This window comes from Mycotypha africana, assembly GCF_025528875.1.
Source record: "Mycotypha africana strain NRRL 2978 chromosome Unknown BDF20scaffold_7, whole genome shotgun sequence".
In the NCBI taxonomy this organism is placed as follows: domain Eukaryota; kingdom Fungi; phylum Mucoromycota; class Mucoromycetes; order Mucorales; family Mycotyphaceae; genus Mycotypha; species Mycotypha africana.
In genome coordinates, this window is record NW_026515731.1 from 50,006 (window position 1) to 75,439 (window position 25,434).

A 25,434-nucleotide genomic window follows, 5' to 3' on the forward strand; every position below is an offset into this window, starting at 1 on the left:
TTAACCATTATATTTCCTCCCATTGGCATCTACGTATTATGCGGCTGCGGGCCTGAGCTTTTATGGAATATGTGAGTTCGTTGAAAACGCTAAAGTCAGAAAGATCAGCTCGAAAGAAATTATTAACAAGTATGCGCATCTCGCCTAAAATAACAGCTTCTTCACTCTTTTGGGTTACATTCCTGGTAAGGACGCCACCACTTTCACTTATTGCATCTACAGAAAAGCGAACAAAAGTTAACAGTGATGTTTATGTAAACTAGGTCATATCCACGCTTTTTTTGTCTTACTTACCTACAACAAGCAACCTGTTCGATATCAACCTATTGTTTATGTCCAGGGACAGCCTGCAACACCGGTTATGCAGCAACATTATCAACAGCCTTCATCAACTCACCAACCTGCTCCGTATCAGCCTTCCGCTGCGAGCCCTCAACCTCACTTCCAGCAACGTCCATCTGCTATGACTCAAACATACCCTCCTCCACCTCCTTACAAAAACTAAGCTTTTTACACCTTCTTTGTCAACTAGAAACCTAAAAGCATCATTCATCCATTAGCAAAAGTTTTTCATCTCATGTTCTCTATCATTTTATCCTGTCAGTGTCATACATTCATCCTTTCGGTTTCAATAAATGGTGACGGAATCCTACCATTTTTGACGTTTCAATTTTTTGGTTTAGTTTTTTGGGGTAAAAGTTGACTAGAGAACTCAGGAAAGATGCCATTTTCTAAAACAAGTGTAAATTTTCTGTTCTTTCTCTGGTTGAAAAGTAAAAGCTATTTCGTCTTATTTTTGAGTTATTGTTGGTCAACGAAATATGATGATGGCAAATGAAAGTTAAAAATTTACCAGAAGCATAAAGAAACTGTGGTACTACATTATGCAATCTGCTCCTGACAATTTTTTCTTTCAGAGTATAGACAAGACGCTTTAAATCACAAAACCAATTTTCTCGACATTATGTACTTAGTTATGTAAATACACCTTCGTAATGGTTGCATCATACTTAAACTTAATATATTTTATATACAGCACCTTCAGCGTTCCGACCCACATTATGATTTTCAGCTATAGCAATAGCAAATTATTATATCCATATAAGGTCGGTGGGACTAGTGATCAATCAAGCCTGTGGATCAATGACAGGAGAGACGTATCAATCAGGCACGAGAACATCGATTGAACAAACGAGTCATTGTAGAATAAACAACTATTGAAAATTCTTATTGCGAGACGTTTCATTTTTCGTTTTCAGTTCCTTGTTATAAAAATAAAGGTTCCATGCCAAATTGATTATACACATGGGATTCCATCTGTGAACGGTTCACTCAAGTTGAACGAACTGAAAAGCGAATAAGGGAGACCCATACTCTGCTACTCAGCAATCAATCATGAATCGTTGTCTGATGGAAGCTTTCAAAAAGAAATAAATATTCGAACACTGAGTGACTATAAATACCATGACATTGTAAGGGTACCAATAGTTAAAGAAGTGTCGTTGTGTTGAAAAGAAAAAGATAAAAAATTTTTTCCTGGTGATTCAATTTATGGTGAGTGACAGAACGACAGCGATTAAATTTTTGAAGCGGAGAAGTGGCATACGTAGTGATGTCCTATAGCCAGCCACAACGCTTCATTTATAACCGCGCCTTATGATGCTTGGCAAATCAAGTTGAATACTATGCTTGGTTGACAGCCGTTCAAACCTCACACCTTTGGAAGATTCTTATGATAGCAGGCGTAAGGATCAGTAGGAATAACTCAACTTTATTGCTGATAGAATTGTTTTTGACAATTTGTATGAATGTGAGTATTTCGGTGAAGTACCAGTCTTTCGTCCTTCCGCATTGAGTAGACAAAAATGCTTACTAGTTGTACCTTTATTTTTTTTTTCCTGTTACCTATTTTGATTTTTGTTTGTTTTTCCGTTTTCGATTTTCGCATCTTTGTAGACATATGGCTTTAAGAAACGAAGAAGAGCAAGCTGATGATAAACTGCCTCTGTTAGGGGATACAGAAGAGACAACTATTGCTGTTGCTGCTTCTAATGATAGAGGTATTGAAGGACTGAGCTCCACCGTCTCACGACAGCCAGCAATAATAACGACTGCAACAACAGCGAGCGGCACAGCACCTGCAACAACAACTGTGTCCTCAAAGCAAGCAATTGCAAACATAAATAGTGATGCAGCAGAATGTAAATTCCTTTCGAAACTTTTTGAAACCATTTGCTATCAATGCATTTGACCATGCTGATTTTATCTCCTTTTATGATACTATGTCATTCCAGCAGCTGTTACAGTTTTCGAAGCTGCTCAAAAAGGCTCTTTTCAAACTTTACGATCGCTTATAGAGAATAAAAAAGCTTCTGTGCATGATCGAGACGCTCAAGGGGCTACACCTTTACATTTTGCTACATTATCTGATAATGATATCTGCGTGAAATATCTCATAGATAAAGGTGCAGAAGTGGATTGCCCAGCGGGAGAATTACAAGCAACTCCTTTGCATTGGGCTTGTAGGTAAGATACTACAAAGAAAAAGAAAAATAAAAAAGAAAATAATAGAAGAATTGCTAGATTGTTAGTTGTTAGTAATTGCAAAGGAAAAGACTAAAGGTATAAAATAAATAGACAAGGACGATTAAATGCTGTTCATCAGCTTATAAAAGAAGGAGCCAACCCCTCTTTGACGGACGGTCAAGGATTTAATGCATTACACCTCGCCGTTCATTCGTCACACGCTATGCTTGTCCTTTACCTTCTCTATCTTGGGGATATTGATATTGATACAGCAGATAACGTAGGTGGACATACACCCCTTATGTGGGCAGCATATCAAGGTCATCCACAATCTGTAGATTTGCTATTACGATTCGGAGCCAGCGTAACAGCTAGGGATCAGGCCCAATTGACGCCCTTGCATTGGGCAGTTGTTAGAGGCAATAAATTATGTATTAGGAAAATGTTGGAATACAATGCCGATGTCAACGCCCGTGATCAGAGCGGAAAGGGTGTAATGGACTTTATTCACGAAAAAAAATTTGATGCAATATGGAATAGAGCTGTTTTGGAGTTTGATGCACTGGCAGAGGATGACCCAGAAAAATCCAAGCGGGTAGGCCAATATCCTGGATCGTTAGGCAAACCGTTATCAAAGGTAATATTAAAAAGAAATATGCATCGAAAGAGACGGACATCTGAAAAAAAACCGAACATAGCGAGTTGTAAATAGCATAGCATACATTGCACCATTTATCTCGTTGGGGTTTGCATTAAAATGCCTGGCTATGGTTTCCTGGTATGTGGGATTGCCACTTGCAATTGCCACCTTTGCGGTGACTCACATGGGTATCGTGAAATACTTGATTCAAGTTCCAAGCCATGATGCAGTCTGGAAAACACCCTATTTCTCGAGTATTTTCCAAGCTTCGGCATTTTGGGTGTTGATAACATGGATGTGGATTGTTTTGCCTTGTAGGTTTTGCAAAAAAAAAGGCTTAGCGTACACTGTGAATAATCAATCTTACTCATGTCAAAATTTCTAATGTAGCGACCTCATATCTTCTATTCACCAATTTGATATTTTTGATTACATTCTTTGGTGCTATGTTTGCCTTCTTTAAAGCCGTTGCATCAGATCCAGGATTTATCAGGAAAGACCTCTCGAAAGAAAAACAGCGGCAAATAGTTGAAGATTTAGCAAATAGTCATATCTTGGATGTTCGACATTTTTGTTTGACCTGTCTTGTAAGTATCTATAGACGAATGAAGTCGAGCTATCTGATTAATGCTTAATTCATTATTACGAAAAGATAAGAAAACCTCTACGGTCGAAACATTGTAAAATCTGTAATAGATGTGTAGCCAAATTCGATCAGTAAGCTGTCAGAAGCATTCACAATTAGTCAATTATCGTCTTTAAATTCTAAACCATTATTCAAAATAGTCATTGTCCGTGGATATTTAACTGCATCGGTGTCCGTAACCATAGGCCATTCTTGATTTTTCTAATCAATATGGTGATAGCTATCATATCATTTACTATATTATCAGTGCAATGTAAGTCTTTTATTCCTTAATTATCAACCAGGTGGTGCAGAATAGTAATACATAGCTCATATGTTATTTAGACCTTTCGAATACGGCAGCACCTATTTATGATCATGGTCTTGATAGCGCTTGTTTACTAGGTTCTACCATTTGCGGTTATTTTGATTACGACGCATGGACATTATCTCTTACTATTTGGGTACTCCTCCAATTGACGTGGTCGATATTCTTATTAGCTGTCCAATTATATCAAGTAGCAGTCGCTATAACCACTAATGAAAGTGCCAATATGAACCGTTATTCTTATATGAGTGTAGCACAGCAGACATCTCCAAGAGTGGCGGGAGGAACAACCGCAGGTAGTGATGGCCCTTCTGCTATAATTGAACCACCGCCGAATGATTTAGAAAGTGCATCAGCATCGCATCAACATCGTCACCAACATCACCACAAAGGATGTGCCGACATGTGTCCTTGTTTACAGCTTGTCGCAGGTGCTCGTGCGTTACATAAAGCACGTAATAGAAGAGGTTATGTGATAAGAGGGAACGTCTTTGACCGCGGATGTTGGAACAATTGCTTAGACTTCTGGTCAGAACCGGTTATAGATTCTGGAGGATCAAAGAAGAAGAATGCTACCAACGCAGCAATGAATTATTACGAGCTTTATGATATTAGTCAACTCAAGTTCTCTCGAAGTAGTTCAACGCTAAATTCATTCCAACAGATTGTATAAGTAGTAACAGTCCTTTATTCGTGCAAAGCTCACCAGAGCTATTCATCCCTATTTCAATACCCTCACTCTATATTGTATAATTCAATCAATTCATTGTATACCTAACTTGCACACAAGTTATTATATATTAATGTTTGCCGCGGGATTTTATCCATTGTTGGTTTTAGCTTGATGATTGTTCTACTACATTTTTAGTCATGACAGAAATGTACAATGTATGGCTTACCAGTGCTCATTTAAGTGGATGAAATTCTAGCTTCAAACTAAATGCAAAATAAGCACTGCATAATAGAGCTCAAATCCAGCAGTAATGGAGCACTGTTTCAATCCCGCGTTCTAAAATCGAAATCATTGTAAAGAGGTGCTACATATTTTGTTTCCTTTTCTGCGTATCAAGGAGGAAATAATTTATTAATGTCTGCTATCAAAGCGACTAACATGATTTGGTCTATAAGGTCGCTTGGGGGCTGTTAATGTGGGATCGTTGTCCAAGCAAGCAGGTCCATCATCAAAATAATGTGTTTTCCGTACATATGGATCATAAGTAGGAACAGATGTTGTAGCCCATTTGCTGTAAGCAGTTCCTTTGGCATTTCGCAACCAATCAATATCCTCAACTGCATTGATTGTACTAGAGTTGGTAGTGGTAGAAGAATTATGAAGGGTGCGTTGCTGTGAGTTAGAAGTGTAGAAGTGACTGTCATCATCGTCGACATCCATTGACTAAAGAGCAAGGAAGTTCTTTCAGTGAATAAATAGAACTATAGACATGTTTAATTATACTTACATAATCCTCAATGGTTGATGGGCTCTGCTGTTGTGCTTCTTGTCGTTGACTGGAGCTCATTAAGGAAGATAGGGGTATATTGATGGTTGGTGGGTCATCGTACAAAGATAAATCAACAGTTTTCGGTTGGTCATATAATGTTATTGTTGGAGTTACTGCTGACGAAGAGGTGGGAGCTGTCTTTTTAGTGAAGGGTTTGCTCGACAGTAGCTTATTAAGAAGGGATTCCAATTTCGGGACAGATTCTGCCGAAACAGTATCAATTTGGTGAATCATGGCTTTGATGCATAAATTTCTATCATTTGAAAGTAAAGTTACTGGTTTACGATTGACTTTGTTGAAGTACAAACAACAGTCTAAAATGCGATCGTCGCCTTTAACGTTGCTATTTCTTTTCGATGACTGAGGACAGTATCAGCTGTTACGTGCATTCGCAGGTTGTATTTTCCCGTCACAGATTTACCTCTAAGTATTTGTCATAGACCTGATCCATTTGCTGTCCTCTTAAAGAAGTCATCTTCTGTAAAAGTCTTATTTCGATAAAACGCATAGCCATTCTAACGCTCGATTTGACACTTTCAGACGCCTAAAGCGTAGAATGGCGGTCAGCAGTCAAAATTGTACTCCTTCGTTTAAAACTTATCTCACTCACTCTGGATTTAAGACTATCTAATTCTTGGATAACAATCCAAGGTAGAACGACCAGCAAACTTCCTGGGTTAGCATTCGCGAGATCTAGAACTGTATCTAAATAACCCAACTTGGACAATAAAAAATTGGTATCCAAAACTGCAACTTCTGCGAATGCTTCGATATCTAGGTTTTTTCATAATCAAAAATACAGCATTTTTGAACATCTATATATTCTCATTTGAAGAGTAAAATAACTACAGATAGAAAGCTTTACCCCAAGGTTGTATGGAAGCTTGACTGACAGCAGTTGCTGATGTCGATTGATAGTCTGTCATTTCGACATCAGCACGAATTGAAGCAATTTGAGAATTGACATCAGAAATGAATTCAGGACCATCAATGTCCATGAACTCCATATATTCTTCACCGCTCATATTAATGTTACTCTAAGCGATGTGAACTTTTTCGTTGAACAGATTTTTTTTTTGTATTTAATTCACGTACTTTATTAAAAGTGACTAACAACGGACAATAAATTATATTTTGATAAGTGGCAATAAAGAAGTGAAGAAAAGGCATACACTATAAAAACTACTACAAAGAAACCATTAAATATACTACGAGCTCGTATTGAGTGTTCTGAATCGAACCTCGTGTTGGTAGACGGTACGAACTCCTGCTAGGGACCAAGAGATGCGATCAAAATGGCAGCGCCAATGATATTTCCAGATACTTAAAAGTATCAAACTAACCTGAACGATTGTGTGGTCAGGCAGAGGAGAATTATCTAACGGGGAACAAAGTGTTAACAATATATGCCAAATGCCAGTAGGTGTGGCAAGAAAAGAGATAATTCTATTTTCCTCCAGTGCCGTGATCCAAAATTGCCATTTAGGTGGACAACCAACGAAAAAATGAAAACCATCCTCAGGGGAGTCTCTGCAATGGCGGCAAAGAGGGGAGTCAACTATGACAGGATTGATGGAAAACAGCCAAGCTCTGTACCCAATGCAATTATGCCATAAACGCCACCATGGAGTTAGCACTGCATGAGGGATTGAGAGTGACCAGAACCGTTTCCATTGAGCCGGAGGCCGATACCATAAAGGAAACACTTGAGGAATCCGAGGAGGGTCACTAAAAACGGAATAATCAGGATGCCAGTATAGCCGTAGCATACCAAGCGAAAGCTTTAATATGGTGGTATTGTTCTGAGAACCAGAAGGTACACGCCACTGGGACATATCAGGCAACCATAAGGAGCTGTAAGATACATTAGGCCATCGTGAAGTGGGCGTAGGAGCAGCAGCCGGAGGAGGGGCCCGGACGTCAATCAATCGGTTCTGAATAAAAGGAAGCCATTGTATTACACCTTGGGAAAGTAAACTAGGTATCCTTTTCAGTTTCGGATAGTCCTGAAAATACGTATACCCTAGCGTGTAGAAGCAGTTAGTTATCGAAGACCAAAGGAGAACAGTAGAGACGATTAAATGCCGTGGGAGGCTATTGAGATCCACGGGTAAGGGGCCTACAAACGAGGGGGAACGCTGTAAGACACTACGAAGGGGCAAATCAGCAATCCAGCGGCCATGCCATGAGGAGGAAAGAGATGATGAAGGAAGTTTCATCAGCAGAGAACATAGGTGGATCATATTCGGAAGGAAGCGAAATGATGAACGATAAGTGGCAGTCGATAAAATCCATGGTAGTAAGGACAACTGACCGGTGTACACTTGGATACAATGTGCCAGTAATGGGGAGACAAAATCGGTTGATGAAGGGGGCTGTAGAAGGCGCTGAACATACACAAGATGAAGAGCTAATTGTTGTCGGTGCAGATCCACTAAGCCTAAACCACCAAAACGTTTAGGTGAGCACAAGCGCTCCCACGATGGAGCAGGCCAGAAAGGAACCACAAAAGACCGGACAATGCTACGAAGCTTATCAAGCCAGTCCACCGGAACAACTACAACACGCAGGAGATGCCATAACTTACTAAGTATCAAGGAATTAGCAACTAGTGAGGCACCTCGGACAGACAATCCCCGTTGTTTCAGGAGGTTACAGTGACGGACTATTTTCAGTTCAAGGGAGGCTAGATAGTGTTTTAGTTGAGCATTGGTTGAGAAGAGAGGATAGCCGAGATATTTGGCAGCAGATGGACTTTCAGCTGTATGAAAGGTTACAGATTCCTGATTAGCAATATGGAGCCATGCCGTATGCGGATGACCAGAGAGGGAAACAATTTCTGTTTTTGTCAAATTGACACGGGCATTACTAGCGTTACCATAAACTGTAAGGAGTTCTTTCAAGACACGCCATTCCGTAGGTGTGGTCAAGAAAACCTCTAAATCATCCGCATAGCTCAATAATTTGAAACGAGGGGGGTTTTGCCAGTCAAACAAAGGCTGTGGTTCAAAACGGACACGCAGACTGCGAGCTAGAAGTTGTCCATATCGACTAGAGGAGGCGGAGGTTGAGAGAAGTGAAACGCCTTTGATGTCAGGGCTCGACAAAATGGTACGTAGTAAGGGTTCGAAAGCTAAATTGAACAACAGTGGTGATAAGGGGTCTCCCTGCCGAAGGCCACGTTGTTGGCGAACGGGAGCACTTAACCATCCATTGATGTTAAGGGATATTTCTGTGTCAAAAAATAGGCTAGATAAACAAGATACGAGGGAAGCAGGAAAGCCGAAATGCTTCATAACCATCTGAAGGTAGGTAGGATGTACTCGGTCATATGCTTTTTCTTGATCAAGGAGGACAGCAACAGCAGGGTGAGACATACCACAATGGCTATAATGTGACATTAGTATTTGGTTAACCCACCCATTATCCGAGATTAGTCGGTGCGGTAAAAAGCCAGTCTGATAGCGATTAATCAGCTGTGGTAAAACGACATTGAACCTATTAGCTAATAGTTTTGTGAAAATCTTCGCATCAGTGTTGATCATCGATAGAGGCCGCCAGTTCTGTAAGAGTTCAGGGTCTCCCTTTTTGTACAGTAAGACCATCCGAGTTTGTTTCCAGGTGGCTGGGAAAATATTTTCAAAGGCGTCAGCATACACTTGAAGGAAGAGTTGCTTAAAGCCCGGAATGTTCCAGGAAAGCAGATGGCGGTAAACCTCATACGGTATGCCATCTAAACCAGGACTTTTTTGTGAGGGCAAGTGGTTAACTATAGAAATTAGTTCTTCTGACGTGGGCGGTGCTGTAAGATCATTCTGTTGAGCGTTTGTAAGACCAATCGCCTGCGGAACATTATCGAGTAACGTTTGAACGGCCGACAGGTCGATAGGATCAGGGCGGTAAAGGTTGCTATAGAACATATGAGCTTCCTCAAGGATAGCATTAGTACTAGTTAAGACAGGGCCATCTTGACCACTTTTTAAAGATTGAATCGTTCGTTGTGCTTGTCTTTCTTTGATAACCCTGTAAAAGTATCTATTATTGCGCTCTCCTTTCTCATGCCATCGAGTGGCTGACCGTAAAAGATGTTGCTGCGCGGATTCTTCCTGCAATTTGTCTAGTTTCTGTTCAATAAGCGACACTTGTCTGTTGGTTATATTGAATGCTGGCTTATTTAAGGAAAGCAGGGCTTCCCGTTGGTGTTGAAGTTCGGCAATGGTTGTCTGCCTTTTAGCAGTAGATCCATGGGAGAATAGGTTTGCAATGTGTTTTAATAAATGTTTTAGAGCCTCCCAGGTACTTTGTGGGTTGGAGGTGATATTATTACGGACGTCAAAGAACTCAATGAGGGCAGTCTTTAATAAATCCACAAATATATCGTTAGACAGCAGCAAAGGGTTGAAGCGCCATACCCCGGGTCCTACGTCCAAACGATCGGATGACAGGTCAGCCATCATGAGGACATGGTCTGTCCAAGCGCTAGGTAGGTACCGTTGAGTTCTGTTAAGGACTCGTGCGGTAATACTTCGGTGACAGAAGAAATAATCGATGGTACTGCGAGTGACACCACGCTGGAAAGTAGGAATGCTTGCAGAGAAGCAGTTATCATAATAGTGAGTGAGATGACGATACCATTCATGAAAACTAGGATTGGTCGAAGTGGTTGATAGAGAAGCTAGCGACATATTAAAATCGCCAACAATAAAGCTGACATCTGGAGCCTCCTTTGTAAAAAACGGTTGTGACATCAAGGAGGCGAGGAAAGGCATTCTATCATGGGTAGTTGCTGGAACGTAAATATTAGTGATAGAGCATATAAAATTACGGGTAACTGTATCGATGATGGTCGCTTGTAAACAGCGTTCATCGAAAGTGACAATTTCATCTGTTAACAATAACGTCGGGTTTAAACAGATAATGGCACAATACTTAGAGAGTAGGATTGCACACTGGGGAAAGAGGAAGGAATGGAAATATTTGATTTGATCGATTGTGAGGTGGTCTTGTGAATGATATGCGGATACTTCTTGGAGACATAAAATGTCAACAGACAAAGCAGGGGAACGTAAATGGGATATATATTGTTTCTGGGTATATTTGTTAGCATCCTTGAAAATGCTGCGAGCATTTAAGGATGCGACGCGTATTGGTCGATTATTCATTGCCCTCCTGGGCGGTCATGACTATGTTGGGAGGAGTGGTATCCGCATCTATTATCAGATCCATATCATCGGTGTGAGCAGGAGTTAAACGACTATGAAGGGGTGTAGTCGCCGAACTAGTGTTCGCATCGGAAGAAGCAGGTGTTGCAGGCTCGTCCAGAGCCATACTGGCAGCAACAGTGATACTGGCATATTTTGAGCCGGCAGTACCAGTGGGTGTATTGAATGGAGACAAAGTATGATCTACAGAAGCCTTAGCGGTCGTTGATCGGGTAGTATATCGTTTTGACTTTTTCGGGATGATAAGGCCAGACTCATCATTGATGGTAGAGGAATGTGTAGGGCTATCGGTGGGGCGTTCTTTATGGGCGAGTTCACTCAGGACTTCATATTCGGCAATGGCGTCAGTATCACTTTGCTCATTAACGTTTAAAACAGGAACGGGGACGTCTGACATGCGGCAATTTCGGCGAATATGACCCTTGCGATGACATTTATAGCAGGTCAAATTTTGCAAAGCAGGACAGTCTTTACGAACGTGCCCGGCTTGGCGACAGTAGTAGCAGACAGGAGGTGCGCCTTTCCAGCTGGCAGGGGCTAACGTATCCCATTCAGACAAGAACAGTTTACGGTCCAATGGTTGTACGGGGGAAGGGTCATCGTCATCTCTACCGCTGGTGTCAAGCAAGATGGAAAGTTCGCCCTCAAAGAAACCTCGATTGGTAAGCATCTTGATCTGGCACACCTTGCCATAAATGGCCATAGATTTCTTAAGCTTACTTATCAAGGTTGCTTCATCCTCAAATTGAAAGAGGGTGAGGTTGACACGCGTGAAAGTGGTATCAACCTTATCTACGAAGCGGCTGGCTTTGTAGGTGACATGCTCAACAGTTACGCCATGCGAAATGGCTTTGGTGTTGGCATCATCGGACTTGAACTTAGTTGCAATGATTAAATCGGAAAGGGGACGTGTACTACGTAAAGAGATAGGATTAAATCCCCCAAGGACAGGGCCAAGCTGATCAGTGATCAATCTATACGCGTCGGTATAATGATCAAAAATTTTAGAAGGAAACTTGAAGATAACCGACCCACTCGTAAGAGTTGAGTGGACGATCGACGTGATTTGTTGTGAACGCAAATAAGCAGCCACGTCAGGTGCCTCGTAAAGCAGCTTAGCAACGAAACGTTCACGTTGGCCATCATGAACCTTTTTTAATGGCGCCGGGATACGGCTGGCGCTTTTCCGAGCAGTTACAGTTGCCCAGGTAGCCTCAGAAGATGAGGATGCAACACTCATTGTCAAATGGGTTGAGATGGTGTTGGCAAAAGTGGTTACTTTTTCGTTGAACAGATCTAATTTTCAATACAGTATTTTACCTTATATTTTAGACGATTTACAATTTTTAATGGACAATATACATTTTAATTTTAGATTTATTAAAAAATATTTTTAGAAAAAGTCCATAATATTTTGGATTTGGATACTCATTATTCAGTGATATTCAAGCAGCATTAAGGATGACATAGAATCGAACCCTAGAAATTAGTCTCTATCAGTAAGAAAGTCGCCAATAATGGTTTTATTGATGTTACCTTGCAATAGGACAAACTACAAAAAGCTTGACAACTTTTTTAGTAAATGACGATGTGTTCCGAGACCCCAACCAGATATTCGTTGGTACCTTTTTTGGACAAGAATTCCAAAAAAGGTTAACTTTGAATTGATTGACATCAAACCATAGATAGAGGGCTGAGGGCCATAGTATAACAGATACCATAGCGGAATGGGATGATTATATTAACTGTTGTCAATGTTTTTGTATGCGTTCATGGGTGACTTTCAAAGATAAGCACTATAAAATATATTGCTTTCTTAGAGTCAAATGTTGTCTCTTTCACTTTTATTTCACGTTTTTAAGATACATACTATGACCCATGTTCAAAACAATAATTTATGAAAAGAAAAAGCAAATCTTTGAAAAGAAAAAATCAAGTGCTGTTCATGGTAACTTGCCTTTTGAATACCTGATCATATATATAATGTATAGATTAATCATCGTGTACTGTTAGATGTAACGTGTATTGATTGCGGTAAAGGGGGTCACTACACCAAACAATACTTTAAATGTGAATTATATGAGCCGGAAACTGCAGATCAAGGTAAGCACCTCATGTGGCTTTAAAAGTTGGTAAATTCATCATTAGTAAGCGACTTCATTGTACCTATAGTTGGTTCGAAAGGCACAAAACGCAAACAGAACTTTGAAATCAGGAAGGAAAAGAAGAAAGCAAGGAAAGAGAATAATGAAGACCCAGATGAAGACAATGCATGTTGTACCAAATGCAAGCAACCAGGACATAAATCGGTGCGTTCTCCTCTGTGTCCTCAACATGTATTATCAAAGGCAGAGGTCTTTCAACATCATTTGGGAAGTAATTACAAGGCGTTTACAAGAAGGTTGCCTCTTGATAACTGCGTTTTTGGTGACTATCGCAACACATTCAAGTCAAAAGTTGTTGAAGCTTGTTCTGTTATCCGCAACTTGGTTCTTAGAGCCAAGCTCTTCGTGAATTATTACGTCTTGAAAAATGCCACTCTTGCTGAGCCAAAGTGTATTAAATGTATCTTTACACAAAATTTCTGGTACTCTATGATACAACTGGTGAATGGACAAAGACCAACAAATAGTAGGATGGTATCAGAACAATTATTGAGCTCGTTTGATTCTTTTAAAACGACTTACCCTAAGATTGTCTTCCCTGTCAAGCTCTTTCCTGGACTTAGTCAAGCCATTACAGAAGCATGCACCGAAATTGCTACTTCCTATACGAACAGTATAGTGGAAAATTTTGAGGAGAAACTTCTCTATTTTTTGATATATAAAATACAAACAGCATTTGTGGTAAGTTGCAACTCAATAATACTTGGGATCTTACATGAATTTTCAAAAAAAGCTCTCATCTTGCGTAGTGTATGCCTTGGAAGCTTGTCAAAAAGGTCACAAGTGATTTCTGCTATCAAGAGATCTGTCAAGGAAAACCTAAATGGCCAACTGATGACTACCTTACCGAAGATATAAAAGCAAAGATCCAAACCTTCTGTGAACCTTGGAAGAAGAAGCTGGGGAAGAAAGTGAACATGAAGACATTATCCGCTGATCCTGGGTCTTTCGTACCCTTTTTGTTATCTTTGAACGCAGAATTTGAGAGGGAACACGATGATCATAAACCATTTGACGTACGACGACGTCCTCTTCCAAAATTGCTATCCTTACTGCCAAAGGTTTCCGTTCAATGGAGGTTCATTACCTTGAGCGTGAACGCTCTGTCTTCTTTTGTGAAACGTTCTTTACCCCGCAATTACCAAAGCCAATTAGAGCTGTTTTTCCATGTCTTTGATTTCAAGAAACTCCGGTACAAAAGGTAAGCATACAGTTAATACGGTATACAGTCGAGTATAATGTATGAGCTTTAACTTCTTGGGCACTTGTAGTATCTCTGAACTAACACCGAATGGTGATAACAAAGAGCTCTTTGGTAATATTGTCAGAACGGATGGGTTTTCAGTTGATTTTCTTTTTTATAAAAGACAACAATCTGGCCATGGTGCCTTGTTCCAAAAATTTGACCTCACTCTTGATGATTTCTCTCTGGATGAAGTTGACAATACTTATTTACCTATTACCCTGGATCCCGGAAGAAAGTCTGTTTTTACTGCTGCTATTGGCCTTGAATATAACAGACAAGTGCGAAGATGCACTACATCTGAATACTATCATATGACAGGGTCGACCCAATACAGTACCAAGTTAAACAGAAAGAAGGCCGTTACAGGCATAGATCTCATAGAAAGTCAGATACCCTCGCCAAAAACCTCTCGTTTGGAAATATATGAGCTATACACTGCTTATACACTCAATAACCTGGACGCTCTCTTGGCTTTTTATGGATCCGAAACTGCAAAGGACCGGTTTATGTTGTACCAAGGTACACAAAGAGCACCGGAAACAGTGGCCAACATGTTGACTCATGGAACGGCCAAGTACAATCACAAGAAGAGAAGCAAGGCAAGGAAGAGGAAAAGACAGCGGAAGAAGAAGAAGAAAGGAAAGAATGCCAACCAACAGCAGCCAACAAAGTGAGTTTCAATGGAATTACATGTTCATCGTTTAGCTTATCCATTCATTAATACTTTTTAGAAGTGCCAAGAAGTGGAAGGCTGATAAGTACTTGGAATCCCCTAGAAGGGTGCCACTGATTGTGTTTGGTGCTGGAATGTTTGGCAAAGATGCAGTGAAGTTGAAAGGACAAAGATGTGGTGTTGTCGGTAAACTTTTTGCAACTCTGAAGAAACGTGAAGCTGAAGGTCAATTGATTGTTGTTACAATCGATGAATTTAAAACCTCTAAAACATGCAGCCTCTGTTTCTATGATGATATGCAAATTGTTGATACTCCTGGATTCAAGGGTACCGGCGTTCTTCACTGCAAGCAATGTCTAAAGCTATGGCAGAGAGACATTAACGCTGCTATTAACATGATGACTATATCTCAAGCAGTTTGGTCCGGAGCTGGAAGACCCGATGTTTTTAAGCCAGCGAAGAAGAAAAAAGTATCGCCGTAATAAACACGGTTTTCCTTCATTTTGAGGATTTAGATCATTACAGGTAAGGAATAGTACGGTATTTTTTTCTTGTTTTTTTTTTTTGTTTCGCAATCCTGACAAGTTTTTGGGATTTGATTCATTGTTTGAACGGTTTATATTTTCGTCTACAACACAATTGCAACTCATCTAAAATGAAAATATTAATCGTCCAAAAAAAAATGTATTTCATCTAAAATATTAGTTAAAATACTGTAAAAGAAGCGAAGTGAAAAGTGAAATTGTGGGCCTTATTTTTGGGTTTAAACTCAGTGCTTTACGGTCGCGTTTTTTAGGCTATTGTAATTGATCGCATAAATCACTAAGTATTATCCATACTTTTACGGTTTGGTCGAGATGCTCACATCAACTTAAGCTTTCTTTACTATAATACCTTTTTAGAAATCGGTCGATCTCTTCTTATAAGAACTATATAATGCAACGTAATAAAGACCATAAAGACCATATCAAACATATTTGCTTCTCTATCTAAAGCATAGTGGGGGTAATCACCCTACATCATACGGTCTTTCAACTACTGGTGCCTGTGCCTTCTTCTCAATATTATAAAATTAATATACTTGTGATAGCTCTATATAACAAAAGTAGGGAAACTAGACTACAGAAATAAAATAAAAAGCTTGTAATGAAACCCATCCTACTTGGAACGTAACAAAGTGCTTCGTTGTTAATGGGGTACAGTAGCACTTATTGCTCATTTCTATGGTAAGTTTTCAGACGGCCTGATTTTTACAAGTGTATAACTTGCAGTAAAAGGCTCTTTCTTCAAGACCAGTGTAAAATTGACTTGTCAAAAATTTGCAGTACGATGTCTGCCCCTTCTTCCTCCCTAAAAGATGCTATTCGAATACTTCTCGAGAAATTATTCAAAGTTGTGTTCTGTGATTACTGTTTTAAAAAAAAAAAAGCTTGTCAATAGAGAATGAAAAAAGTAAGCACCACCACAATAAAGCAAAGATTAGTGTCAGTCTTACGTGCAGTCTTTTGGGAGGCCATTTGACTGATTGCTTTAAAACGTTAATGGGCAACTATTAGGAAAGGAATACCTTATTATCTATACCACCATCATTGGCGAATATACGAACAAACAAGCAGCTGCTTATGGACGATTCAATCAGCAATTATATAAATTTATTACGGTAGACAGATAAAGTTGCTTATTTTTTCTTTTTTTTCTTTTTGTTTTGGTATTGGAATATATTTTAATTCCTTGAACATTGATTTGAATGGCGGAAGTGAACAGATCTTGTCAGTTAGGCAAACTTTCTGTTATAGGTACTATCGTTATTGTGTACTGGGGATCATTGAATTAACCATTGGCTCGACTTTCTCATTGATTTTTTGAGCACCAGCGAATAACTGATCAAACTGTTTTTTACCCGATTGAACAGCTGTTGGTATCAATTCTCGTTTAATCATTTGATTTTCGGCAATGGAAGGACCAGAAGCAACGGGTGCTCCTTGTGTAGTCTGACAGTAGTAGAAAAAAATGGTAGCAATTGCTATCGTATGAATAGTGCTGTAAATTTTCATGTTTTTTTCTTTTACTATGAATGAACAGTTTTAACGAAGGAGTAAGTCGATACATATCTTGATTTGTTAGATAATCATTGTGACGAACAGAGGCATACAGTACTCTGTAAAGTTAATTAGAAAAACCTTCGAAGTCGTTTCAAAATAGAAGAAGGAAGATTGAATGGGAATTCTCACAGGAACAACCCAATTTATTTCGCTCTCTCGTGTGGAGGAGTTGCCTTGACATACATTCACCCTTTGCCCCCTAAAACTTTTGGATACAAAAAGAATCGTTAGTGCCTCCCTTCTGCACGAGTTCTTAGAGATATGCAGTGAAAAAGGAGGAGTAGAGTCATGAACATTGAGATATCTAATCGCTAATCTAGGTCTCCTATCTCATAACAACTTATCGAAACTTCTGTATTCTGAAAAAACTATCAGCACCTATTATAAACATACTTCTTTGCACGCATACAAGCAAATACTCATCGGCTATTCGAGTAAGTATGTCTGACTACTTAAGACAATATGCCCATTGGATAATTGATTTTTATTTTATGCTCTAAGTTTTGAATAATCCAATGGATAACAATTTCCTTTACTTGATCCACTGGGATATTGATGTTGCTTCTTATAGAATGTTCTTGGTTTGGGTAGCTCAGTCAGTGGTCTGAAATTGTATTTCCCGTTACCTTCTGTTAAAGGAACTTGTTGCTGTTGGTAACTTCCATTCATAGCATTAAAGGGTGGTGGTGGTGGAGGGGGAGGAATATTGGAACGTGACGAAACGTTTCTATTTATCGAAGGTGGAGGTGGAGGCAAAGGAGATCGTGGTGGTGTTGCTAAAGGTAATTGTTGCTGCTGGTCTTCCTGTTGTCGTATAGCTGAAAATGCTGATGATTGCCCCATCATAGGAGCTGGTGGTGGAGGTGGTGGAGGAGGTGGAGGTGGAGGTGGAGGTGGAGATGATGATCCTCCGTTTGCTGTTGAAGGCGGTATAGATGATGGCATTTTTGGTATAGCGGATGGAGTTGTCAAGTTATTTTGTGTTGTAGATGGTACAGGTGGTGGCACGCCTAACCTATTCGCTGTTGCTGCTACTGCTCCCCCGCTTCCGAATTTAGCTGCAGCAGCTGAGACACCACTTGCTCCAGCACCCAGGCGCGGACTACCGGGTGGCGAAGGAACAGCTCTGGGTGGAGGTGGTGGAACGGGTCTTTGAGGTGAGCTGTTTGATCTTGAGCGTCCAGACATGGTTGTTCCCAATGCTACTTGTGTTTTTGGCGACACGCCAGGTGCTACGTTAATGCCTGATACTGGCGGGGCTGGTGGGGGTGGAGGTGGGGCTGGTGGAGCTGCTGCGTTTGCTGAGCTAGAAAGATTAGACGGCATAGGAGGTGGAGGAGGTGGTGGAGGAGGTGCCTTTCCTGGGATAGGTGGTACTTTGAAATTTCTCGGTAATGTGCTTGTGCTATGACTTGTATCCGGAGCCTTAGTATTAAATCGCGCGGATAAGGGTGGCGCTTGTGGAGGTGGTGGAATTGGAGCGCTAGGTGGTGGTGGAGGTCCTGCTGAGCCTACAGTATCGAGCGTTCAATCAACAAATTCCGCATGTTTATTCAAGAGCCGAACTGTCTATTCTTACCTCTTCCTGTGTCCACATGCGCTCCTCGAGTTTTCCGAAGTGTGGGCATTCCGTTGGCAAATAATCCACCTAATTGGGGTCCGCTTGGAGGTGCAGCAGGTGCAGCAGCAGTAGCAGCAGCAGACATTCCAATTGAGGAAGAAGCCGCGCCAGGGATGGGTGGTCTTGGCATACTGGTTGGAGGGCCAGACGGTTTGACATCTGATTCCCATGACATAAAAGATGTTAATTGCTATGAAGGTTCTTTCTTGCGCAATAATGTGCCTGTAAGGTGAACTTACTGCCCACCAAAGGAGCGGATCTATCGTTTGTCACAGCTTTTTTCAATTTCTTTCCATTTTGAATTTGTGCTAGCAATGCAGAGTCCATGTTGCCAGATGTACGTGGTTGAAAAAGCTATGAAAAGAAAGGTGTCTTTCTTTTTTAGTTTTTCCATTGAAATATTTTTTGTCAACCGATTTGTGTAATCAATCATCGGAAAACGAAAACCATCAATGTCTCCCAATGCAGCAACTCAAAAAGTTCATATTTCATCATTTTTTTTGCCAAGCATTACTGGCGGATGGAAGGCCATTTCGCAGCGGTACTTTTCAGCTGTAGCTGCTGTCCAAATCACGTGTATGGGTGCTTTTTTAATGGTTTGTAAGGGAAGAGAGACAAGCTTTTTTGCAGATGCAGTCTATAAATGGAAAATTGATAAAGGAGACGCTAAAAAGTTAGAAAAGACAGAGGTTTTTGAAATTGTTGAACAAAAGGACAGAATGAAACCCTCCACTCTTTTTCTCACTTCTCCAACTTTTTTTTCGAAATTTTCGTCTTCATTTTCAACAATTAGGTGACTATGAGCAAGATACAAGCGCCATCTGATGATATTTTAAAAGAACAGCAGCAACCGCAACCGCAACAGCAAGCAGCCACGCCTCCTCATAACAATTATAATTATAGGGTAATCTAAATCAAGCCAAGGTTTTTTTTTGCATGCATTAAATAGTGTTTGGCGCGTAGAGTCTCCATTTTGTATGGTTTATAGGCCATACCATGACACTCATCAATACAGTCTTATTCTTCATGTCGAAAATCGTCTATAAACCGCTGGGTCTTTCTTATCGAATGGCTTATGTGGGCACTTTGATAGCATATAGCATTGTATTGCTCAACTCTTATCAGGTAACATATGTTGATAGAAAGTGTAGCACAGGCATCAACGCCGAGAACATTCAATTCATCTGTTGTTGAAATAGCCTTTCAGCAACAAGCAACCGTATTTTAAACAGATGCTTCTCGATGAAAACTTCCAGTATTATATTATTGCACTCTATTTTACATTCGCGAAACGACGAATTGCAGGTATGGCTAGGAAGGACTCAGTAATATATTACTATTAGAATGTAAAATCTAATCTAGAACCTGGTTTATCCATGCTTATAGTAAGCTTACTGCCTTTCTTCATCTATGCATTATTCCACGTTCTGGAATATACTCATTCCAATATTATTCCGCACTTTGCTTCACATCGTACTACTTTGCAAGTAAAGATCAAACGTCTTGTGGACATGCATTATGATACTTCTATAAAGCTTGTTTCCAAAATTGAAATCTATGGCGTTATGACAAGATTAATATTTGGATTTTTTATGTAAGTAAAAAGGCTCAGTGGATGGAAATATATGCATGTTTACACACCAAACAAGCAAGCTATCATTTTATAAGCGTAGCAACTTATCTTTTTTTTTTTTTTTTTTTTTTTTTTTTTTTAATTGAACGACTCTTAAGGTTCAAATCGACCTTACTTTCAATTCTTGTCTATGGTCAATTCTTACGTATGAGATATTATATGTCTGAAAATAGTCGAGAATGTTTTAATACGATAGGACGGAAGGTGGATGATGTCTTTGCGCCTACAACAGGACAAGCGAAGGTACCTTCTGCTGTATCTGAGATGTATATTAAAGTGAGAAATATTGTGACAAAGCAAGCCACCAAAAAGAAGCAACAGCCTGCACCCATGGCACCAACAACTAATAAAAGCTTGAAATGAAACTGTATTGGAAAAGGGAACATTACAGGATTTATTCATGACTAGATATATAAAGATATATCATCAGATAGAAGAAGAAAAACTAAATGATAAAAAAAAATTAAATAAACAAACAAAAAACAAATGATTGAGGGAAAAGGTGAGATATATGTGCTAATGACAGACGAGCAGGTGGCAAAGATGAGTATTAATGTACGGATACAGGAGGAGATGTATGCTGACGTTGTTGTGGCTGAAATGAAGAAGTTGGCGATGTCGGCCTTAAATAGCTGCTGGCACTTCTTGTTTGTATACCTGTTACTGTATTACTAGCCATACCTTTCCTTTGTTGAATGATATTGGTATATTGATTCAGTTTGTTTAGCGAGGATGTCATGGCTTTGGTAGTTGCTTTCTGCATAGTCGATGTGATTTTCCTAGCAGTGACTGACCTTTGTTTTGAAGGAACGAGCGTCTTTTCATTATTACAACTGACTGCTTTATTACCAGCTTTTCGTTGTTTAGCAAGTCGAATCTGTTGCTTGATAAAGCCTATCAAACAGAAAAATGTTAATGTCAGGAATTTTTGAAAGAAAAAAAAAAAAAAGGGGGGGGGGGGGTGGGACGGCAGAGATTGGTACAGATATTGGTGATGTTGGAGGAAGGAAACAGCAATGATAGTAACAAGAAAGTGGATTTCTCTTACCATAAAACCAAAAGCAATGAATTGGAAAGAAAGCAGACAATGCCATCACAATAGGATTGAAGGAAGCATCCATGCGATAGGCACATCTTATCGCATAGGCATGAAAGATGATGCGAGTACTCACAAAAGCTGTAGCAAACAAATAATCTCTACGGAACTGTGATCGAACTGAACCCAAAGCCAAGAGAAATGTGGGAAGCTCCAAACTGCACATCATGATGAATATACTGCAATATTGCTGATGGATGGCCCACGTCAAGGTACCGAGATAGACAATGTGGTGAACCCAACTCGTTAACCATTCTAATTTGTTGCGGTAAAAGATGCTGCCAAGAATTAAATCCAGGAACAAAAAGGCCATAAAGAATGTTGTAGCGAGTACTGTCCAAGTGCGATACATGAGGATGTCAGAAAGGTTACCGCCATTAGTGAGAAGCGTATAGACGAGCGGAAGGGAGCAGGTAAAAGTAACAGAGCTGCTGAGTAATGCACAAGAATAAGCCGTTTCTCTTTCAGTGCGAGCGACTTTTTTGTAGAACAGTGTAAACCATGAGCAAAAGACGATGACTGATACAGCAAAGGTGCAAACAACAGCTGGATCAAAAATCGATATGATATTCATTAAACGTAAATCCTATCTTTTTGCTTGTTTAATTTGTTGACTACTAATTGTGACACTGAAGTGTAATCGGTTTTAATTGGAAACAGTCGAAATAGAACAGGAAGAGAAAGAAAAAGAAAGCTGCAAAAAAGAAAGAAAAAAGAACAAGCATATGCACTTGTTTATTTTGATTTAAAGCAGATCTGTTCCACGAAAAGTCAATCACGTTATATCATCATAGCTCCTCGAATAGACCCCAAACATTTTTTTATGATATTGATCAATGTTGGCATTAAGCATCTGTGAAACTTGTTTTGCACATAACTGTCCTCTGCTAAAAAAATCTGTCTAATTATACATCCATCCGGTTTATTTTGTATTTAAAAAGGAGAACTTGTGCCTTTTTTTTTCTTTTTTACTTTGCGCTGATCTTCTTGATAAACTTCCTGTCATGGTTACAAATTGGCAAAGGCTTCACAACCTTGTTAATGTGATTTACTTTTTCATGTTGCGCCAGTTTTCCATTTACGGTTATTATACTATTTCAAATGAGAAAATTATTTTAAATAAAACGGTGCCCCTTAAAGCAGATTTCGTTTAAATGATGTGCAATACACCAATAAAATCAAAATACGTATGCAAACCAAAAAGGTGCAAAAGCTGACAATAAGTAGAAAAAGAAAAAGGTGTTTTCATTGTAGTAACTATTACAGTGTTATCTAGAATGGGAAAAAATAATGTTTAATATTATTGACAAAAATTATTGTAACATGATATGCTATATCTATAAAAATTATATGTGTAAAATGTATGCAAAAAATGAGTCTGAGATTCTTATTGTTATTTTATGATGGTATGATATATTCTAATTAGGCGTATCCACTGTATTTTCTCATTTGAGGTCCCCAGATTTTCACGACGACCAAACATAGGAGACCCAACAAGTTCAATGCGGCCAGCAGGAGAGAGGTATAACCGGGTCCTACTGCTTTGTTCAAAGGCTCTGCTATAATGGTCAATACACATGCAAAGACCATACGTAACAGATTAGATGCAGCAGAGGCAGCAGCAGCAGCAGACCCAGGGACAGCATCGACGATATAGGCTGATGTGGCGGTCATGGATTGATTCATTCCGAAATTCATGATACCAAATCCCACAATAGGAGCCCAATAAGTCATACGACTTTCGATACTCCACCCCCACAGTAAGCAACCGAACAGGACGCAAATGGAAGCAGGCCAGAGATTGAGTGTGAGACGGTCTTCCACTTCTGCCACACCACCACGAAGTCGACGGGAACGAAGCAAGAGCCTATCGGATAGGCCACTTTGACAGATAGAACCAATGACATTACCAACACCTGCGCCGAGGAAACTGAGCCCTATAGTATAGCAACAGCAAAAAAAAAAAAAAAAAAAAAGAAAACGAAAAAGTATGATCATCAGCATCCATGGTTGAAAAGACTCACATAGAACTGTACATGGAAATATTTTTACCTGTCTGCCATGAGATGAATCCATAGTTTTCTTCGAATAAGCCAGGGATCAGACTCTCTATAGTAAACATGGAGCCGAAAGCAAAGCTAGAAACTAGAGCAGACAGGAGAATAAAAGGGTGTCGCAAAAGTGTAACACCAGCAAAAGGATTTGATAACATCTTTTTTTCAGTGCCTACCACTGTTTTTGCGTCCAGTGGATGCTGCGGTTGTTCGAAGGAAGGGGCAGTTGAGTTCTTTAAATGGACATCATTGCTTGCATGAGCATATTCGGCTTCTTCAGCCACCTTTTTCTCTTCATGGGTGATAGTGTTTGAGTCCATACTGTGGCGACTGTTCCTACGCAGAGAATCCTCTTCCGGAACACGTAAACCATAGGCTTTGGGATCGAAAGAATCGACAATGGAGATGGTGGGTAGCTTCAGATTATCCCATATTTGACCATCACGGAATGTTTCGGGACACGTAAAGAACAAACAGAGGATGATAAATGCACCAAACGCGAAGCTGAACAGGAAAGTGGCTCTCCAACTCATGGGACTCATAATCAAAAATCCTCCCAGAATAGGACCGACCAAGGGACCTATAAAGACACCAAAGTAAAACTTGCCGAAAGCGGCACCGCGCTCTTCAATGGGGTAGCAATCCTATCCATAAAAGAGTGAGCAGCAAGCACAAAAAAAAATGCACAACGACATGATGAAGAAGGAAACTTACAGCAATGATACCTAATTTTGATCCAATAGATAAAGAGAAAAGGATGACATAAAAATTGGTAAAGTTACACACTATTCCAGAACATGTCAAAAATTGTCGTTTTTTCATGTACCTCCACCCACAGAAAATCCGCTGGATGCACCAATTGCTTGAACGATGCGGAGTACTAACAATCCCCATATATTGTTGACAAAAGCTGCACCAATACTTGCCGCAGTGAAGATAATGATAGCAAGCAATAAAATAAAGCGACGTACTCTAAGAGCGTCAGACAAAGCAGCCCAAACGACAGGTGCCATGCCCATAAATAGTACATAGAACGCAGCTGTTAAAGTGGTCGCAATGGCAGGAGCATTGAAATCTGCTGTGATGGCTGGAAGACCTGCAAGCAGAAAAATAAGGTTTAACAAAATGCATCACATTCAGTCGCTGCAAGAAAGATCGTTTCTACCTGGAAAATAGATAGTACTGGCGAAACCAGCTGTGCTGCCGCAGAGCGCAAGGCAGACAAGAATAGCAAGTTTATGACGTTTGCTTAATTCACGAGGATCAGCCTCAACGGGCGGTCTCCATAAAAGCCTTGATTTCAAATAATTTGTAAAAGAGGTCATGTTAACGGATAAGTAGGAGGGTATCTAAATGATAGGATCACGAAAAGATATTCGATTTTTGATGTGGGGAAGAGACTTTATAAACAAAAAGAATCATGATAAAGTCACGGTTGATCTGAGTTCAAGCTGCATATTAACGATGAGCGCTTTCAAACACACAAAGCTTTTCATTCGTTGATTTTTCGGCGCTCGTTAGAAATGCTAGTTTACTTTAATTTTTTCGCAATACTTTTGGGCTTGACAAACCGTATTCAATGGACGACAGACTAACCAATACATAAGCTGTCTTAAAAAATTGGTGGCTCCTCAAAGTGCCAAAAAAGAAAGTGTACCAAAAATAAGGGGGGGGGAACCGGCCGACTGAGCGCGCTCTTGATCGGTATTACCTCCCCGCTCTTGACCTCGTCATACACTAGATTGGTTTTTTTTAGATGGATTGTTGTAGCTTGTGCGTATGGGTTGTTGTTTGTTTGTTTTTAATTACGTATTAAAGTTTAAAATTTGTAACAGAAGTTGTCTGGTTCAATGGATCCAAATCCCGAGCGAATGGAAGAATAGCTGAATCAGCCTTGAAACAAACCAATTTCCTTAGGTCCAGGCTTTTCTGGAAAAGCCAGTACAACGGTTTGATCGGATCAGATAATTTGAGTGATTCATCAGGTACCCCGCGCACAAC

General features: G+C 39.9%; 11 protein-coding genes across 11 annotated transcripts; 7 read left to right on the forward strand and 4 right to left on the reverse strand.

The window, feature by feature from the left end:
* Positions 1 to 1,960: 1,960 nt before the first annotated feature.
* On the forward strand, positions 1,961 to 4,792 carry BDF20DRAFT_914030 (uncharacterized protein; the record flags this gene model as incomplete). The annotated part of the gene is made up of 8 exons (XM_053084140.1): positions 1,961 to 2,201; positions 2,295 to 2,526; positions 2,638 to 3,163; positions 3,225 to 3,480; positions 3,557 to 3,753; positions 3,819 to 3,883; positions 3,953 to 4,065; positions 4,137 to 4,792. The coding sequence occupies 8 exons, from the start codon at positions 1,961 to 1,963 to the stop codon at positions 4,790 to 4,792; spliced, it is 2,286 nt and encodes a 761-aa protein (XP_052934520.1).
* Positions 4,793 to 4,930: 138 nt separating this feature from the next.
* BDF20DRAFT_876577 (PIN domain-containing protein) lies at positions 4,931 to 6,733 on the reverse strand. The gene is made up of 5 exons (XM_053081370.1): positions 6,487 to 6,733; positions 6,232 to 6,395; positions 6,043 to 6,165; positions 5,580 to 5,981; positions 4,931 to 5,515 (listed from the first exon to the last, which is right to left on the reverse strand). Exons 1-5 carry the CDS (start codon positions 6,644 to 6,646, stop codon positions 5,204 to 5,206), a joined length of 1,161 nt encoding a protein of 386 aa, XP_052934521.1. The 5' UTR covers positions 6,647 to 6,733; the 3' UTR covers positions 4,931 to 5,203.
* A 5,781-nt stretch (positions 6,734 to 12,514) lies between these two features.
* Positions 12,515 to 12,724, forward strand: BDF20DRAFT_876621 (uncharacterized protein; the record flags this gene model as incomplete). The annotated part of the gene is made up of 1 exon (XM_053081371.1): positions 12,515 to 12,724. A coding segment is annotated over one exon (156 nt), but the record flags the coding sequence as incomplete, so codon positions are not given.
* On the forward strand, positions 12,711 to 13,073 carry BDF20DRAFT_876622 (uncharacterized protein; the record flags this gene model as incomplete). The annotated part of the gene is given in 3 exon segments (XM_053081372.1): positions 12,711 to 12,787; positions 12,807 to 12,810; positions 12,857 to 13,073. Coding segments are annotated over 3 exon segments (174 nt in total), but the record flags the coding sequence as incomplete, so codon positions are not given.
* Positions 13,074 to 13,239: 166 nt separating this feature from the next.
* On the forward strand, positions 13,240 to 14,213 carry BDF20DRAFT_822184 (uncharacterized protein; the record flags this gene model as incomplete). Its single annotated transcript, XM_053077668.1, has 2 exons — positions 13,240 to 13,689; positions 13,758 to 14,213. Coding segments are annotated over 2 exons (906 nt in total), but the record flags the coding sequence as incomplete, so codon positions are not given.
* BDF20DRAFT_876638 (uncharacterized protein) lies at positions 14,187 to 14,776 on the forward strand (the record flags this gene model as incomplete). Its single annotated transcript, XM_053081373.1, has 1 exon — positions 14,187 to 14,776. A coding segment is annotated over exon 1 (349 nt), but the record flags the coding sequence as incomplete, so codon positions are not given.
* Positions 14,777 to 15,024: 248 nt separating this feature from the next.
* BDF20DRAFT_876644 (uncharacterized protein) lies at positions 15,025 to 15,331 on the forward strand (the record flags this gene model as incomplete). Its single annotated transcript, XM_053081374.1, has 1 exon — positions 15,025 to 15,331. A coding segment is annotated over exon 1 (226 nt), but the record flags the coding sequence as incomplete, so codon positions are not given.
* A 1,963-nt stretch (positions 15,332 to 17,294) lies between these two features.
* On the reverse strand, positions 17,295 to 19,037 carry BDF20DRAFT_584143 (uncharacterized protein). Its single transcript, XM_053075806.1, has 3 exons — positions 18,890 to 19,037; positions 18,609 to 18,809; positions 17,295 to 18,540 (listed from the first exon to the last, which is right to left on the reverse strand). Exons 1-3 carry the CDS (start codon positions 18,975 to 18,977, stop codon positions 17,519 to 17,521), a joined length of 1,311 nt encoding a protein of 436 aa, XP_052934527.1. The 5' UTR covers positions 18,978 to 19,037; the 3' UTR covers positions 17,295 to 17,518.
* A 681-nt stretch (positions 19,038 to 19,718) lies between these two features.
* On the forward strand, positions 19,719 to 20,646 carry BDF20DRAFT_823089 (uncharacterized protein; the record flags this gene model as incomplete). Its single annotated transcript, XM_053077770.1, has 4 exons — positions 19,719 to 19,775; positions 19,850 to 19,955; positions 20,037 to 20,244; positions 20,382 to 20,646. 4 exons carry the CDS (start codon positions 19,719 to 19,721, stop codon positions 20,644 to 20,646), a joined length of 636 nt encoding a protein of 211 aa, XP_052934528.1.
* A 187-nt stretch (positions 20,647 to 20,833) lies between these two features.
* Positions 20,834 to 21,953, reverse strand: BDF20DRAFT_836488 (uncharacterized protein; the record flags this gene model as incomplete). The annotated part of the gene is made up of 2 exons (XM_053078960.1): positions 20,834 to 21,177; positions 21,332 to 21,953. The coding sequence occupies 2 exons, from the start codon at positions 21,951 to 21,953 to the stop codon at positions 20,834 to 20,836; spliced, it is 966 nt and encodes a 321-aa protein (XP_052934529.1).
* An 848-nt stretch (positions 21,954 to 22,801) lies between these two features.
* BDF20DRAFT_836489 (major facilitator superfamily domain-containing protein) lies at positions 22,802 to 24,758 on the reverse strand (the record flags this gene model as incomplete). The annotated part of the gene is made up of 5 exons (XM_053078961.1): positions 22,802 to 23,316; positions 23,432 to 24,077; positions 24,148 to 24,218; positions 24,260 to 24,529; positions 24,599 to 24,758. 5 exons carry the CDS (start codon positions 24,756 to 24,758, stop codon positions 22,802 to 22,804), a joined length of 1,662 nt encoding a protein of 553 aa, XP_052934530.1.
* Between the last annotated feature and the right edge of the window lie 676 nt (positions 24,759 to 25,434).

Bases quoted from the DNA above. Each gene is read 5' to 3' on its own strand.
- BDF20DRAFT_876577 (XM_053081370.1), bottom strand. From the start codon at position 6,646: ATGAGCGGTGAAGAATATATGGAGTTCATGGACATTGATGGTCCTGAA. The intron at 6,166-6,231 runs GTGAGTGAGATA...TCTACGCTTTAG, and splicing joins TAGATAGTCTTAAATCCAGA to GCGTCTGAAAGTGTCAAATC. The intron at 5,516-5,579 runs GTAAGTATAATT...CTTGCTCTTTAG, and splicing joins CATCAACCATTGAGGATTAT to TCAATGGATGTCGACGATGA.
- BDF20DRAFT_584143 (XM_053075806.1), bottom strand. From the start codon at position 18,977: ATGGACTCTGCATTGCTAGCACAAATTCAAAATGGAAAGAAATTGAAA. The intron at 18,810-18,889 runs GTAAGTTCACCT...CATGGGAATCAG, and splicing joins ATCCGCTCCTTTGGTGGGCA to ATGTCAAACCGTCTGGCCCT. The intron at 18,541-18,608 runs GTAAGAATAGAC...TCGATACTGTAG, and splicing joins GCATGTGGACACAGGAAGAG to GCTCAGCAGGACCTCCACCA.